An 18,969-nucleotide genomic window follows, 5' to 3' on the forward strand; every position below is an offset into this window, starting at 1 on the left:
TATTTTGATCCCCCCCCCCCCCCATCAAACATTCTCAGTTATGCCACTGCTTATATAATATGATGTATATTATACCTATATTATTTTTAATGTAAAGTATTTAACTTTTTCAAATTATTATAATTATCAATATAACATTAAAATAAAATTTATGAAAACGTATTTCTATGTATAAACATAATTATTATTATTATTATATACTATATTATACTATACCATATACGTATACATGTATGATGTATATGGTTTAGTATAATATACTATAGTAGGTACATACCATCCTATATACGTTTACATGTCTGACTAGGTATATACTTTATATACCAGAGTATATATACCATATTATCTTTCACATTAGTATCACTTGTGTAATATTTATTTTTATATTATATATCACACCCATCATATTATTGTACAATGTACATATACCCCTATAATTTACGCGCATAACTCAGTTTTGTAAATTATAATTAAAATTATTCACTTGTGTTCTTTCTTTAAAGTTTTTTTTTACAGTAACAAGTATGGATATTCTGATTTAATGGCAAAACTATTATTCTTAGAAATTAAAAATAATAATTAACTTAAGCGATTTTCATTAAATTTTAATAATTTTTATTGAACTGTTTTAAAAAATACGATCAACAAATTGGAAATTAAAAAAACTTATAAAAAAATTTTTGAAAAAGAAAATTGAATATTATGCTATTCAATCAGAATTTTCATACTTATACCTGTAAAAAAACTGCATTTAAATATATTGATTTTCCACGGACATAATAAGGGTGATACGGGACTCTGGGATATACTGTATATCAAGTTGAATATGAAAATAAAGTTTCAAATGAAACGAGATTTGAACAAACTCCGTTTCAAATATTGTCTATTCTAGTCATTGATCAAGCTTTTGCTTGTCTCCTCTCAAATACTATATAGGTATTCGTTAATAATAGAGACCTGAGACACTGTAGGTACTAAAATATAGTGTAGAATAAATTCTTATAATATTGCCCTCTACCTATAATATACCTACTATCTCGGAGGGATAATAATAAATAATAATTAATAATTACTAATTAGCTATAATGATCAGCTTAAAGCTTAAGAGTAAAAAAGACAACTATGACCTATCACAATTAGATGGAAATTATTAAATTTTGTTGAAAAAAAATGGTTGTTGATGGTTCGTCATCAGTTTCTATAATATGCTAACGTTTAGTCTTTTGTATTGTTGTACATTATGTAGTATTGTTGTATATGTATATATTCTGTTTAGCACTATAGTCTAAATGACGTTGTTGTATGAATAGTTTAATATTTAATTATAATATATTAGCAAAAATTTAGTGAATTGGCAATGTAGTATTAGAAGCCCGACCGGAAGGTCAGGCAATTGTAAAAATTACATTTCTAGACTCCTTTGAATGCTCCCCTCCACGGAAATCTTTAGTAAAAGGCGAAAGATTTTTTCGTTTTGAAAGGGAACCGGAGTTAACTTTTTAATGGTGTTCGATTCCCTATATACAATCGGCGAGGAAAAGATGCCGTGCAACGGGCTGGTGTTTTTTAAACACGGTTGTCCAGGTTAGCAAGTCGTGGAGGGGTCTGTGTGCGTCCGGTGAAAACTTTTCACGTCGGCGCAACAGTCGATCGCGAAAACTTAAGGTCACAGCGTGCCCGAAATGCCGGGCTACTCGCGTCGCGTCGTAATTATGTCAACTAATGATTATGCTCGCGAGCGCCATCTATCGACTGTTCTTCAAAACACCGGAGCTTGAACGAATTTTTTTCCAAACCATTATTATGCGTTAAAAAGCATGACGAAATAATTGAATAGGTCTGTTGTTTATTGTTCTCCAACGGTGCCGGCACTTTCAAAGTACAAACAATAGATCTAGTTGATCTTGATAATAACTAATAAGTGTTTATTTTTGGTTCCATAAAATAAATCTCATTTCGACTAAATTTCGATACTATCAGTGTGTATTAACTATCATTATATTATCATATATCTCTTTTTAGTCTATGTACCGCACAGTTCTTTGTATCACACACGAAAACAATTAATTATATGCTGCGTATTGTGCGGAAATAGAAATTCCGGAATTCCAAGATCGGTGGCGGTGCCAGACGCAATTTTATTTACCGTCACCTCCGACGGGTTTTTACACGGGTTGAATAAATCGAGTTCATCATTATATTACGAGCGCTGTTTACTGGAATCATATTAATATCATGTAGGTAACAACTTGGTTGCGAAATTATATTTATTTAAAATTTAAAACTGTGTTGACAATTAAAATATTTCTTATTTAATTTTTAAAAAATATGTAATTATCTGTTTTTTATCATATTTTATTTTATTTTATTTCAATTTTATTTATTCTTCAAGTAGATAATGGGCCCACTGAACATGTTCGTGTGGGGGCCCATGAATTCACAATTTGAAATATAAATACATTAAATAGTTCTTATAAATTAAATAATTACAATTTGTAATATACATTTTTCACATACCTAACTATAATATTAATAATATAAGTAAATATATATTTTATTTTATTTATTTATATAATATAATATTATAATATAACATTATGTAAAAAAAAATTGCGTAGTTAAATAATGCAATATAATATGGTAATATAAAACTAAAATTAACAATAATTACTAAAGTCGTACAACGTATATGATGAATAATACAGTAATCCTATACGTTTGTTATGAGTCGGTCTATATTTTGTTCTTGTAATAGCCAAAATAAATAATATGATGGGTGTGATACATAATATAAAAAAAAATATTAATAAATATTACTCAATATATATATATTTATATATAATATATACATAGTTTGATTGATATAATATGATAAACACAACTTATACCACTATAAATATTAGATAAAACCATCTTAAACCATCATATTGTAATATTATATTATATAAATAAATAAAATAAAATATATATTTACTTATATTATTAATACTATAGTTAGGTATGTGAGAAATGTATATTACAAAGTGTAATTATTTAATTTATAAGAACTATTTAATGTATTTATATTTCAAATTGTGAACTCATGTTCCCTCTAAAAAATTACGAAGCACTATCTAATATATTAATTTTAATGCAATGTTAGCAGGCAGGAGTCAAGCTACAGGTATAATATCATAGAACGATAGAACAATAGGTACTGTACCTTATTATTAGTTTCTTGGACAGCTTGAATCAAATTTTTATTTTCAACATGATATTTTTCACGTGATACATCATCAAAATTCTATTTTTTTTTTAATAAACTCATTTAAATGTTTTATAATAATTAATATGACATAACTAATAGCTATTGAATAAACTGCAGTGACTGCAATTATATTTTTAATAGGTACTTTTTTTAACTGGTGTTAATTTAATTTTGCATAATTTTAGAGCGAGTTGTAATGCTAATTATAATAAGTTGAATACGTCATACATAATATTTAAACATTTAATTCCGGGTCTAATAATGTTTAGTATTTTAAATTGTAATACTTACGTCAGGCCCAGGCTTCTTTTTAAAAAATTCAATAAAGTACTGCTAGTTGCTGGTAATTTTCTTTTTTTTTGCTCCATTTTGCTTTTAGCTTATAAAAATGTAACTGACACTGTGAATATGAGAGAAAGACACGGTGTCACGGTGTGTATACCTACTGTGTAGTGTTTACTGTTTATACGTAATCGCAATAATCAATGTAGATACTTTGTGTCGGCGCGCGTTCTTAGTACCTACTATCTATGGCTATTATTCGTTCTACGAAATGTAAATCTTGAAGTTACATTTTTATTATTATATTATGTTTATGGAATGGTGGTTTTTCCCATTATCGGATTACTTACCATCTATAATCTATTCAAAATTAGGTACAGTGTGTGGCAAGGCACCCAATGTTTATTAATAAATAAGAATTAAAATGAATCAGACCATTTATTTTGAAATCATGCTTATCGTTAACGGGTAAATATTTATATACGGGTAATATTTAAGTATACACAACTTCTAAACATTTTTTTTTTGTTTTTTTTGTTTCGTAATAATTTATAAGTTTTTATTTGAACTATTTGTAGGTATAAGACAATATATAAATACAGCACATGGGGGGATCTATCCCCCATTTCCCCCCCCCCACCCGTAATTACGCCCCTGTATTTAAGTATTCGACATTTATTGTGTAGTATGATGGTATAAGATGGTTTTAACCTAACCTGGGAGGGGGAAGCGCGCATGGTGTCTAGGGTGGATGGGGGGTGAAGCGGGGGGGGACCCAGAACCGGCTATTCCATACTACTAACGTTCTTAGTTCTGATTCTGAATCGAGTGTAATAAAAATCACTACGTAGAAAAAAAAAAAGTTTTTATTTTTAATTTGAAAAAAGTTTATTTTGCGATATTTTATATTACAACTGTAATGATTGAGGTTGGGATTATATGCACTTTGCATTGTTTTCCAAATCTACGCGATACTCGTTTTATAACATATACCTACATTGAAATTGTTGACGATTTTAAATTTAAGGTCATTTTTTGCATATAATGATTTTTAGAACATTTTGAAGTATTTTAAATTTGCACATGTTTTTATATGATTTGTATAATAAATATATGATCTTAAGTCTAAACCTAAAGGTAAAGAAAAAAAAGGTGGATAAGTGGATGTCGCTCTGCTGTACAGTAGGTTACAAGTGGGTCACTGTAATGGATGGTGTTAAATTTGAATTCAATGATATAATATCATTGTATAAGAAAAACGATTCTGAGCGAAAACGGTCAGTCAGCCTATGATTTTACCAAGTATATTTGATGATATTATTGTGAATAAAGTAATTTATATATAACCTATTTACTTGGAGCCTTGTTTTAAATTTTCAATCTTTAGCCATAAAAGTTAAACATTTTATACATTTTTAACCACAAAATAATTAATAAATTATAAATTTGATAAATGTTGTCAAAATTTGAACTTTAAATGCTTATAAAAAAAAATTGTGCCTATGTATTTTTAATATTTTTCAACTGCTATTAGAACGATATATCAGGAGCCTTATATTCATTTTTCACGCTTTTTTACCCAACAAATACAATTTTATTGATATTTATAGAAAAAAAAACTAGAAAAATTAAAAACTGACAATGTCCGTAAACAGCTCAAAAAGAGTCAAAATATTTTCAACATATTATGGTGTATAGAAAATGCTAATATGAACATTCAGTGAAATTTTCAAGTATCTACAGTCATTCGTTTTTTAATTGCAATAAAATAAGAAAATTGTTACATGAGAAATCGAGTAAATAACAAATGTTGTAAAAATATAAATTTCAGACGCTCATAAAAATTTAATTTAAGTTTCTTCTAGACATTTTTTTTTTGATAAAGGTAGACAAACTTATGAGTAATCTTATATTACATTTTCAAATCTTAGATTTAAATAGAAAAATTTTTATGAATTCTCAACTCAAAATAATTTGCTATTTTTCGTGATTTTTCCGTATTTTGTCAAAATTTGAACTTTAAATGCTTATAATTAAAAACTGTGACTAAGGATTTTTAATTTTTTTCATCTGCCTTTGAAACAATAACCTAGGAGCCTTCTATTAAATTTTCAAGTTTTTTTACTCAACAGATAAAATTTTATTGATATTTATAGAAAAAAAAACTAAAAAAATTGAAAACTGACAATGGCCGTAAACAGCTCAAAAAGAGTCAAAATATTTTGTAAATTTTATGGTGTATAGAAAATGCTAATATAAACATTCAGTCAAAATTTCATGTCCCTACGGTCATTTGTTTTAGAGTTACACCAAAAACCAAAATCGATTTTCTCAAAAACAGATTTTGCGTAAAAATTCCCGTTTTTCCTTAATTTTTCTTTTGTTTTTCACGTCGCTTGTGAAAACTACTGGGAAATTTTGACCCCCCAAATTACCAACTAGATTCACTTTCCTATCAGAAAAGTTACTATTGAAGAAAATCCAAGCACTTTTACTGTCCTAAAAGGTGATGACAGACACAAATATAAAAAAAAATAAAAAAAAAAAATAAAAAATAAAATAAAAAAATAACTAAAAAAAAAAAAACAAACATCATTGTAGAATCAATACATTCATCGCTTCGCTCAGAATCTAAAAAAGTTAATTTTCATCGATGTTCTGTCTGTAAAACTTTTCTACAATCAGATAAAAGTTTAAAATGTATATTAGAATTTATATCTTTAATATTTAAAATAAAAATAATTTAGTGCACTATTAAGAATTGTTAGGCCATTTTTAAGTTTTTTAGAACATTAAAATCATCAATAAAAATATATGATAATCAACCCAGAAAAAGCCTAGAGAGGGGCAATTGCCCCTACTTGCCACCACCGTTTGGAGCAGTAAAAGAGCTTCGATCTAAAATTCCCAATAGTTTTCAAAAAGTAAAACAACATAAAAATTAAGGGAAAACGAGAAATTTTTACGCCAAATTCGCCTTACGCAAAAATCGTTTTTCGACAAAATCGATTTTGGTTTTTGTTGTAACTCTAAAACAAATGAACGTATATGCATACATTTTTCACTGGTGGTTTATTTATCACCTACCTATTTAATGTTTTATGATTCGTAAAATCAAAAATCGTAATGTTTAGATCATATTGTATTACTATGTATTTAACCGTTTTTAACCGAATTACAACAAAAAAATTCCCAAAATTAAAATGTCTAAAATTTAAATATAAATGTAGCTCAAAAATGGCTAAAATTTTCCGATCTTTAAACCGTAAGGAACAAAAAATACAACAAAAAATATCATTGCCATTTTTCATTTGAAGCAATATTTCTGGTAGAAAACGTCGCGGTCGTCCGTAATTATTTAATATTATACAATCGTGAAATCGTACGTTTTTTCTCCTTCAACCGCTTTTATTTCGAGTAGCGTTTTGAAAATCGAAAAATTTCCTCTCTAAAGTACCAGCTCAAGAACACTACCTTTCAGAAAAGATGCTATACTTGATACTGTTGAGCAAATTTAGAGGGAGAAAAAGTGTTTACAGAATAAAAAAGAAATAAACATCATTGTAAAACTATTACATTCCTCGCTCCGCTCAGAATCTAATATAGGCTACGCGTGGATTAAAATATGCACTCCCAGGATTATATTCTGTTGGCTGTTAGTTGTTACCTACATGATATTAATATGATTCCAGTAAACAGCGCTCGTAATATAATGATGAACTCGATTTATTCAACCCGTGTAAAAACCCGTCGGAGGTGACGGTAAATAAAATTGCGTCTGGCACCGCCACCGATCTTGGAATTCCGGAATTTCTATTTCCGCACAATACGCAGCATATAATTAATTGTTTTCGTGTGTGATACAAAGAACTGTGCGGTACATAGACTAAAAAGAGATATATGATAATATAATGATAGTTAATACACACTGATAGTATCGAAATTTAGTCGAAATGAGATTTATTTTATGGAACCAAAAATAAACACTTATTAGTTATTATCAAGATCAACTAGATCTATTGTTTGTACTTTGAAAGTGCCGGCACCGTTGGAGAACAATAAACAACAGACCTATTCAATTATTTCGTCATGCTTTTTAACGCATAATAATGGTTTGGAAAAAAATTCGTTCAAGCTCCGGTGTTTTGAAGAACAGTCGATAGATGGCGCTCGCGAGCATAATCATTAGTTGACATAATTACGACGCGACGCGAGTAGCCCGGCATTTCGGGCACGCTGTGACCTTAAGTTTTCGCGATCGACTGTTGCGCCGACGTGAAAAGTTTTCACCGGACGCACACAGACCCCTCCACGACTTGCTAACCTGGACAACCGTGTTTAAAAAACACCAGCCCGTTGCACGGCATCTTTTCCTCGCCGATTGTATATAGGGAATCGAACACCATTAAAAAGTTAACTCCGGTTCCCTTTCAAAACGAAAAAATCTTTCGCCTTTTACTAAAGATTTCCGTGGAGGGGAGCATTCAAAGGAGTCTAGAAATGTAATTTTTACAATTGCCTGACCTTCCGGTCGGGCTTCTAATACTACATTGCCAATTCACTAAATTTTTGCTAATATATTATAATTAAATATTAAACTATTCATACAACAACGTCATTTAGACTATAGTGCTAAACAGAATATATACATATACAACAATACTACATAATGTACAACAATACAAAAGACTAAACGTTAGCATATTATAGAAACTGATGACGAACCATTTTTTTTCAAAATAAATATAATATTACAAAAATTGATATGATATAATTTATTGTGAATAAAGTAATTTATATATAACCTATTTACTCGGTACCTTGATTTAAATTTTTAATTCTTAGCTATAATAATTGAACATTTTATAAATTGTTAACTACTAAATGATTTGGAAATTCTCATATTGATAAATTTTGTCAAAATTCGAACTTTAAATGCAAAAAAATTGTGCCTATGTATTTTTAATATTTTGCAACTGATATTGTATCAATATATCAGGAGCCTTGTATTCAATTTTCATGCTTTTTGGCCCAACAAATAAAACTTTATTGATATTTAAAAAAAAAAATTTAATAATTTGAAATTCTAAATTGTTTTCAAACAGCTCAAAAAGAGTCAAAATATTTTGAAAATGTTATCAAGTATTGGAATTGTTAAAATAAACATTCAGTGAAATTTTCATGCATCTACAGTTCTTTGTTTTTGAATTACAACAAAATAAGAAAATTGCTACTTGAGAAATTGAGTAAATAACTTTAAACTCTCATAAAAATTTAATTTGACTTTCTTATGGACTTTTTTTTTGATAAAGGTAAGTAACCTTATAAGGAATCTTGTATTACAATTTAAAATCTTAGATTCAAAAAGAATATTTTTTATGATTTTTTAACTCAAAATAATTTGTTCATTTTCGTTATTTTTTACGTTTTTAATGCTTATAAAAAAAATTTGTGACTGGATTTTAAAAATTTTTCAAATATTGTTGTAACAGTATATTAGGAGCCTTGTGTTAAATTTTCAAGCTTTTTTACCCATCAAATAAAGTTTGATTGACATTCATAGAATAGAAAACTAAAAAAAAATGGAAACAGCTAATGTTTGTAATCAGCGTAAACATGACGGTAAACATTACACTTCAGTATATTGACTTTACATGTCCGTAAACAGATTCCATTCATATATAATAATAAACCTAAAATAGCATTAAAAAAGTAAATATTATGCCAAAATTAGCAAAAATAAAAATGAGTTTACGACATCAAGGAAGTTTGAAACAGGGTTATCTGTTTTTCTGTTATTCTAAGGGTTATCAAAAAAACTTCCAAGCTCTGGTTATAACTATGCTCACCTTCTTATAAGACTAAAAATTTATAAAATAAACATTCTTTTTACTATAAAAGAAAGATTGATAGTCATCATTTTTTTCCCCGTCATAACCCTTAATTATAATTTAAAAAATCATCTTTTTTACACACAATCTTTCAAATTGAGACATTAGTCAAAATATATGTTTATCTTGTCATCCCATTGAAAATGATTATTCTAAGATAAATTATTTATACATACGTTTCTAAAAATCCATCATTGTCAGTAACAAGCAGTTTCCAAGTTTTGGTTTTGTCCAGTACTGCAACAGAATTCAAAACATCCTTAACTTCTTCTGGTGGTGCATTAAATATTTTCCCAATATTTTTACGATTGACAATCTGATCAGAATCCATTGAGTGAATCTTAAACAATAATTAATAAATATATAAATAAATACTGTTATAATAAATCGGGGTAGACCAATATATAGTATATAATATATAGTATTATATTATAATTTTATGTAGTTAATGTAAGAAATTAAAGGATATTTTATAAATTTACAGTAAAAAATAACATACTTTTGTTCATAAATTGATAGAATTGTTAATGTTATAATTTATAATAAAATATTCATGAGTACTTAATATTACATTTCACAAAATATAGTTGTTTGTAGAAAAATAGAATATCTATGACACTGCCAAATTAAAATTTACATCTACGCATTAGGGGAAAATCAACTAATAATAGTTTCTTTTTTTTAAGAGGACGTTACCCCGACATTTATTGTCTCCTTCTTACAAGTGCGTAACATAACAAATTGTATGATCAGCAGAACACGTGTAGCTCTATAAGTTTAAAAATAGAGTGAATTGACCTCTTATAAAATTTAAAGGTAAAATTATTATCTTATTATAATTACCACTTTTATAGATCACCTTATAATATTTAATTAGTTCTTTTCATATTGAAAAGAATATATTAGAACAATTTTTAACTCTTATGAATACAATATTAGTATAATATCTTACAATATAATCTCTTAAAAGGCGCATGACTTCAAAACTCAAGCCAAAATGGGAAGATATAGTATTATCTGGATAGACTTCACTCTTTATGGTCCAGTTGCCACAAACTAAAACTGCAATTTCTTTTAAATGAGTCAAAATTGTCGTAACACTTTCATCAGTTGGTACACCACATTTATGCAGTAAATTCATCAACATCTTTGTAGATATCATTTTTGCTAAAAATATTACAAATGTTAATTTCAATGACACATACTAGTATATTCAATATTTAATCAAAGTTATTTTAATATTATATTAATATTCAAGTCAAATTTGTTATTTGTGTTATACATTACTTTCAAAATGTGAGAAATATAAAAATAAACTGGGTGAAATAAATTATTTTATTAAACTTATTACAAAAACAACCTAATGATGTTTGAATATAATTTATGATTTATCACAAAGACTTTTGTCGAAAGATAAACTAAAGGAGAGTGAAATACAGTATTATGATCTCTTAGCCTCTTATAACTGGAACAAAATTAAAGACAGTCTGGGATGTGTTTGCGAAATTGGGACTATTCTGGTCAAATCAGGACATCTGGCAACCCTAATTATAGTATAAACTAGTATACAGTATAAACATGTCATGATACATAGTTATACCACATTTTAGAAATAATAATACTAAAATTAACTTTTGATACAAATGTTAAAAGCTATCTTAGATAACAAATAATAACTTACCATTAAATAAAAGTATTTTTATTTTTTTCTCAAGAGAATATGATTTTATTTCATTTTTAGATAATTGTCTTGACCTAATCGCATTAATATTTTCATTGATTACTTCTTTTTCAACTTTAGTTATTGTTATATCAGGATCTTTTAGATCAGTTCTATTTGAATATGGCAATATAAACTTATCTAATTCTCCCTGAAAAAAATTTAATGGTAAAAATAAGTGAAATTTAGATAAACACTAGTTTTTGAATATACTAGAGATGGACAGTTTACATACAATTTGAAAAAATACAGAAAAAACAGTTTTGCAACTACCAGTTATTTTGAATTGTGAGTTTTTTAAAATAGACAAATAAACAGTATCAGTTTTAAATGATTAATACTATGTGGGCATTCACAGTTAAAATGTATATAATTACATTTTATTAATTAACTATTGAAAACCAATTTTAAGTATATTAGACTCATTAAATTAAATTATGTATATGTAAAACAGTGGATAAATTATTTCAAAATGTCACACTAATAACTAGCAAGTTTTAATAAAATAAATAATAAATTCACCAAAGAATAATAAAAATACTGTTTTTATAACATTTTTACTTAATATAAATAGCTTATAAAATATAATAATATACTTATTCTTTAATATCATATTTATATTGGTATTGAAATTTAAAAAAATACATTTAGTAACTGTATACTATGCCGAACAAAGTACTTATATTTTACATAGATTAGCGTAATTAATAATACTGAATTGTGACCAGATTCCATAAATTAAACATAACAATATAATATATTATAAATCAATTGATAATGAATTAATACTAGATTTAAATGTACCTAAGTCATGAAAACTTAAATATATATATATATATATATATGAATAGAATCAATGCGATAAGTTATTACTCTGGAAAAGTAATGTCTATTTGGTACAAAGTTTAAATCAATCCAAGGCTCCATAGCTCGTTGTTTAACCATCTCTTGCATTTTTTTCTTTTCGCTTTTTTTACCAGGCCTATCTTTGAATTTTGCCATAATCTGTTCACTTTCTTCTTCTTCCTCTTCAGACTCTAAATAATAATAATGACTTTTAGTACAAATGATTATACAATTTTAAAGATTAATATTTTCATTGTTGTTTTACCGTTTTGAGAAGACTTATTCTTTTCATCCTTTGGGTCAATCTTATCAATGTGAGACAATTTAGGGAGCATGTACAATGTTTTCTTCAGTGGACATAAATGAATACTTCTTCCAGATGTATACATTATCATATTAGTGGTAGTTAATGATGTATTGTGGGATTCAAAGCTTAAGTGATCAACCATACCGCTATATTAATAATACACGTATAATTTTAATTTTAGTTTGAAGAATTAAAATAATATATCAGGTTAAGAACAAGCACATTGAATGTATAAGATTATTTAACAATTACTTCTATTACAGTTTACGATTTCAATATAAATCTAAATTTGTCTGAGTAAAATACATTAGTATGTTTTGATATTATACATAAAGAATATAAATTTATGTTTAAACCTGGGATAGCTGCTTTTATCTTTGGACGTTTTGTCCATTTCGGCAGCCAACTCTTGCCCATGACCTTTATCATAATTTTGATCAGTGTCAAGCGCATACAATATCTCTAACTCTTCACATTCTGATTTATATTTACACTATAAAAATAAAACGCATAAATACATACAAAACATATATTCTTAGATACTATAGTTTGTTGAACCCCTGCCACCACACATCCATACCATGTAAAATATATACCTCACTACTAAGTAAACTAAGTGTGATCTAAATTTTCATGTCCAAAAGAGGGACACTATTTATTTTATTAAGTATTACCAATATTTATGATACAATTGTCTAAAATTCTTACTACTCAATCACTATACTAATAATTTTTATTTTTATATAACATTTAAATTGAATAGTAAAATAAGATTTGAATACAACCTACTTTAAAAACATATGAATATGTATTCCTATTATAATATTAAAATTTATGATTGAATAATGTTAGTAGTCAATGCCTAATAATAGTGTCAATTTTGTAATTCGAACCATAGGATATGGTTAATAAAATAAAAAAAATTATCTGGGTCCGAATTTGAATTTTGAATAAGCATTATCACTGGTCACCAGCCACGCCTGGAGCGGGAACCAGGTGATGAAAATGCACCACTCGAGAATTTTGATAATTTGGATTTTTCAAATAAATATAAAATGTTTATTTATAATTGTTGTCCTTGATTATGCATAATATAGTAAATACCTATTCTAAAAAACCGTCGTCTGTCGAACTTGAGTATAGGATACAAGTGATGAAAGAACGGTAATACCACGCGTCTTTTAATACATTAATTATTTTGGTCACTAATGACATTATTATTAATTTCGTTAAGGGGTCTCGTTACGGCGATTGTTATATTCTGTACTACAGCTCTTATTTAAGGGGTAACCTTTAGGCAATTTTTAAACAATTACAGTTTACAATAATATAAGTTTTGATTTTTACAAAGTACCGTACGATCTATATACAATTTTATGGCAAGTTCGGGTTTTTCAGAATAAAAATCGGACAACGTAATTTTGTTAAAACTTAAGGTCCTTTGAGCTAAAATTGACTGCAGTAGCGAGGCCTCTTAACTGTGGTACATTATTATGGATAGGTATGTTTGATCCACTCATTATAATAATATATTGGTGTATACTATATACTGTTTTAACATTTAACGCTGAATATTACAATTAAAATTTTAAAATAAACTAGTGATAAACTAGTTAAAAAAAGCTATGCGCTACATAAAATATAAAAATACATTTCCTGTAACTCCAAATTACTTGGATATAATATAAAAAAGGTGGGTAAGTGGATGTCGCTCTGCTGTACAGTAGGATCAAGTGGGTCACTGTAATGGATGGTGTTAAATTTTAATTCAATGATATAATATCATTGTATAAGAAAAACGATTCTGAGCGAAAACGGTCAGTCAGCCTATGATATTACCAAGTATATTTGATGATATTATAGTGAATAAAGTAATTTATAAATAACGTATTTACGTGGAGCCTTGTTTTCAATTTTCAATCCTTAGCTATAAAAGTTGAACATTTTATACATTTTTAACTTCAAAATAATTAATAAATTATAAATTATAAATTTGATAAATGTTGTCAACATTTGAACTTAAAATGCTTATAAAAAAAAATTGTGCTTATGTATTTTTAATATTTTTCAACTGCTATTAGAACGATATATCAGGAGCCTTATATTAAATTTTCACGCTTTTTTACCCAACAAATACAATTTTATTGATATTTATAGAAAAAAAAACTAAAAAAAATGGAAACTGACAATGTCCGTAAACAGCTCAAAAAGAGTCAAATTATTTTCAAAATTTTATCGTGTATAGAAAATGCTAATATATTTAGTGAAATTTTCAAGTATCTACAGTCATTCATTTTTTTAATTACAATAAAATAAGAAAATTGTGTGATTATCATGAGATACCGAGTGAATATTAAATGTTGTAAAAATATGAATTTTAAACGCTCATAAAAATTTAATATGATTTTCTTGTAGACATTTTTTTTTTTAACAAAGGTAGAAAAACTTATGGATAATTTTGTATTACATATACAAATCTTAGATTTAAAATGAAAAATGTTTATGAATTCTAAACCCAAAATAATTTGCTAATTTTCGTGATTTTTCCGTATTTTGTCAAGATTTGAACTTTAAATGCTTATAAATAAAAACTGTGACTAAGGATTTTTAATTTTTTTCATCTGCATATGAAACAATAACCTAGGAGCCTTCTATTAAATTTTCAAGCTTTTTTAACCAACAAATAAAATTTTATTGATATATATAGATATACGCAAAAGTAGTTTGCGTATTTTTAAGTATTTTGTCAATTCTTGTCATGGTATGTGCATGGTATTTTTCAATATTCATACTCAGTAACAGCACTGTATCTTTTTCCCTCTTGCACGGTTGCAACGCTGACTCTATTCTGACAGATAAACAACAGTTATAGTTGCTCACTTAAACGGTTCCTGAACCAACGATTGAGTTCTATACGGAAAGTGCGTTCCATGTTAAAAATCAGTATTCATGTTGGTGACTTATCAGCCAAACCTAATGACTGTTCGGCCACAATCCTCGTGACTTCTCGGGCAAAACACATTTACTTCTAAGATTTAAAGTCTATAGCATCACCGCAGAAGAATATTTAAGATAGTGGCCCGGTAAGTATGAACTAGGTTTTCCAGAGCATAGATTGTTAGGGGTTCCTGGTTCAATACCTTTATCTCGCGAAGGTGGTTTGTGTATTTTTATGTTTTTTGTTAAATTTCTCAAAGTATGACGTATGTGCATGGTATTTTTGCAACACTCATACACGATTACGGCTTTGTAATTTTATGCACTCTCGCACGGTTGTAACACAGCCTCTAGTCTGACAAATGAACAATAGTTAGAGTTGCACATTAAAACGGTTCCTGAACCGGCTATTGACTTATACCCGGACCGTATGTCCCATGTTACAAATCGGTATTCATTTTGATCAAAACTGTTATAGCATGGTAACAAAAACCTAAAAATTGATGTAGCACATATTTATTTGTTCGATGAGAATTTGTTTTTTGTTTCAAAATTTTTTTATCGACATTAATAAAAAAAATAATAATAACCAAAAATTCCACATGCCTACAAAGCTATAAATAACTCAACATGGGTCAAAATATTTTGAAATTCGTATAATGTATAGAAAATTCTAATGTAAACATTCATTAGAAATGTCATATATCGGTAATTGTACGTTCTGTATTCTACGGCAATTTATCGATTTTTATAATACATTTTTTTCACCATATTTTATTTTCATGTGAACTTTTTTCAGTTTAAACTCTTGTGACGTTACTGCTAATTTATCGTAATTAACAATTTTACCGTTTAAACAAGTGTACCTGTTCATCCAGAATCCTAACAACCTTTAACATTTTAGTTTAAAATATCTCTTTCACCAATAGTTTATAAGTACTGCAATAATAGTTTTTTTAAATAAAAAAAAAAACATTAAAATATGCTTTTAACTTTATGTTTTTATGTTAGTTCTTGTTCTAGTTTCCTATACCAACTTTTTTATTAAAACTACAATTTATTTGTTTATTTAACATTGGTTTTCCTAGAGTCATAAGAAATAATTAATAGATGGAATATTAATAATTATAGTGAAATTATATTATTATATTTAGTTACATTTTGGAACAAATGCACTTTGGTTACCCATAATTTTTAAATTATAGATTTGAGCAGAGCGATGAATATATTGGTTTTACAATGATAAGTGTTTCTTTATTTTTATTTTTAATATTATTTTTAATTTTTTTTTGTTTATGTACCTACACGATGTCACGATTAGTAGTCGAACTAATGCTTCGATTTTCAACTTTAGTATCTCGATGGGAAAGTGCATGGGATAGTTGGTACTTTTGGGAGGTCAAAATCTAAAATTTCCAATAATTTTCAAAAGCACCCGGAAAACTGGAATTTTTTATGGAAAATCGATTTTCGACAAAATCGATTTTGGCTTATGGTGTAACTCTAAAACAAGTAATCGTAAACACATGATATTTTCACTGAATGTTTATATTAGACTTTACAGTACATAGAAAATTATCAAAATATTTTGACTTATTTTGAGCTTCAACAGTAACTTTTCTGATAGGAAAGTGTATCCAGTTGGTACTTTGGGGGATAAAAGTAAAAATTTCCCAGTAGTTGTCAAAAGCGACATGAAAAACAAAAGAAAAATTAAGGAAAAACGGGAATTTTTACGCAAAATCTGTTATCGAGAAAATCGATTTTGGTTTTTGGTGTAACTCTAAAACAAATGACCGTAGGTGTATGAAATTTTGACTGAATATTTATATTAGCATTTTCTATACACTATGACATTTTCCAAATATTTTGACTTATTTTGAGCTGTTTACGGACATTTTCAGTTTCCATTTTTTTTAGTTTTTTATTCTATAAATATCAATAAAATTTTATATGTAGGGTAAAAAAGCATGAAAATTTAATATAAGGCTCCTAAAATATCGTTCTAATAGCAGTTGAAAAATATCAAAATTACATATGCACAATTTTTTTTTATAAGCATTTAAAGTTCAAATTTTGACAAAATTTATCAACCTTATAATTTAATAATTATTTTGTTGTTGAAAATTTATAAAATTTTCAACTTTTATAGCTAAGGATTGAAAATTGAAAACAAGGCTCCACGTAAATACGTTATTTATAAATTACTTTATTCACTATAATATCATCAAATATACTTGGTAAAATCATAGGCTGACTGACCGTTTTCGCTCAGAATCGTTTTTCTTATACAATGATATTGTATCATTGAATTCAAATTTAACACCATCCATTACAGTGACCCACTTGTAACCTACTGTACAACAGAGCGACATCTTTTTACCCATCTTTTTTTCTATAAATATCAATAAAATTTTATTTGTTGGTTTGAAAAGCTTGAAAATTTAATAGATGGCTCTATTTTTTTATAAGCATTTAAAGTTCAAATATTAACAAATGTATATAAAATATACAAAATATTTGGAAAATGTTATGGTGTATAGAAAATTCTAATATAAACATTCAGTCAAAATTTCATGTACGGTCATTTGTTTTAGAGTTGCATCAAAAACCAAAATCAATTTTCTCAAAAACAGATTTTGCGTAAAAATTCCTGTTTTTCTTTAATTTTTCTTTTGTTTTTCACGTCGCTTTTGAAAACTACTGAGAATATTAGTTTTGACGCCCCAAAGTCCCAACTAGATTCACTTTTCTATCAGAAAAGTTACTGTTGAAGAAATTCCAAGCACTTTTACTATTCTAAAAGGTAATGAAAGACACAAAAAAAAAAAATAAAAATGAAAAAAGAACGCACATTATTGTAAAATCTATACATTCATCGCTTCGCTCAGAATCTAAAGTGATTTGTAAGTAAAAATTTATAAAATGTTTAACTTTTATAGCTAAATATTGAAAACTTACAACTTGGTTCTACGCAAGTAGATTATACTGTAAACAAAAATTCTAAAAAATATTGTTATATTATGTTCAAATTTCGAGGAAATTACATATTAAATAACTAAAAATAACGATTTTAGTTATTTTGTTGTAATTTTTTAATATTTATTCAACCTACCGGCTATACCGTATTAATAATAAGTTATAACAACATAAATAGAATATAAAATAACCACACTAATAAACCATCACCGCTCAGAATCGTTTTTCGTATTCATGATATTATATCATTTAATTCAAATTTAATACCATCCATTATATAGTTACCCACTTATAACCTACTGTACAGCAGAGCGACATCCACTTACCCACCTAATTTTTTTTTTTTTGAAACCTACGTGTTTCAACATTCAACAAGTTAAGAATGATGGCGCAAAAAAAACAGTACAACACTGCATTTTACTGCCGCGCGCAGCGCGTATAACGAATGTTGATTTTTTTAACGTTCCTATGTAGTTAAGCATGCTGAAAACGACGGTGAAGTCAGGATTTGGAAGTCGAACTTAAATTTAATAAGTTATAGCTATACTTTAAATGTATAGTTATTTTATATACAACCGGCGAGTTCATTTGCTCACTGCGCTCGTTCGGACAATTAAAAACAACTATTGAGTTGTTATGTAAAACCACCTTAGGGCTTAGGTGGGCTTTGGAGTCAAAGCAAAATTATTAAAAGCATATACCTATTTAATAATAGAACTGAAAAAAGGTGTATATCAACAATCGCAAGTGGTTTTCTAAA

The 18,969-nt window shown here is 27.3% G+C and overlaps 1 protein-coding gene and 2 non-coding genes across 3 annotated transcripts; 1 reads left to right on the forward strand and 2 right to left on the reverse strand.

The window, feature by feature from the left end:
• Positions 1-1,370: 1,370 nt before the first annotated feature.
• Positions 1,371-1,494, reverse strand: LOC132937657 (U5 spliceosomal RNA). Its single transcript, XR_009663759.1, has one exon. It is a non-coding gene; the product is annotated as a U5 spliceosomal RNA (small nuclear RNA).
• Positions 1,495-7,943: 6,449 nt separating this feature from the next.
• Positions 7,944-8,067, forward strand: LOC132937659 (U5 spliceosomal RNA). The gene has a single exon (XR_009663761.1). It is a non-coding gene; the product is annotated as a U5 spliceosomal RNA (small nuclear RNA).
• Positions 8,068-9,586: 1,519 nt separating this feature from the next.
• Positions 9,587-12,780, reverse strand: LOC132939863 (uncharacterized). The gene is made up of 6 exons (XM_061007269.1): positions 12,650-12,780; positions 12,252-12,439; positions 12,014-12,177; positions 11,102-11,291; positions 10,373-10,587; positions 9,587-9,760 (listed from the first exon to the last, which is right to left on the reverse strand). Exons 1-6 carry the CDS (start codon positions 12,685-12,687, stop codon positions 9,587-9,589), a joined length of 969 nt encoding a protein of 322 aa, XP_060863252.1. The 5' UTR covers positions 12,688-12,780.
• Between the last annotated feature and the right edge of the window lie 6,189 nt (positions 12,781-18,969).

The sequence above is a fragment of the Metopolophium dirhodum genome, chromosome 1, assembly GCF_019925205.1.
Source record: "Metopolophium dirhodum isolate CAU chromosome 1, ASM1992520v1, whole genome shotgun sequence".
Classification (NCBI taxonomy): Eukaryota; Metazoa; Arthropoda; class Insecta; order Hemiptera; family Aphididae; genus Metopolophium; species Metopolophium dirhodum.

Bases quoted from the DNA above. Each gene is read 5' to 3' on its own strand.
- LOC132939863 (XM_061007269.1), bottom strand. From the start codon at position 12,687: ATGGACAAAACGTCCAAAGATAAAAGCAGCTATCCCAG. The intron at 12,178-12,251 runs GTAAAACAACAA...ATTATTATTTAG, and splicing joins GAATAAGTCTTCTCAAAACG to AGTCTGAAGAGGAAGAAGAA. The intron at 10,588-11,101 runs GTAAGTTATTAT...TAATATTTTTAG, and splicing joins AAAAATACTTTTATTTAATG to CAAAAATGATATCTACAAAG.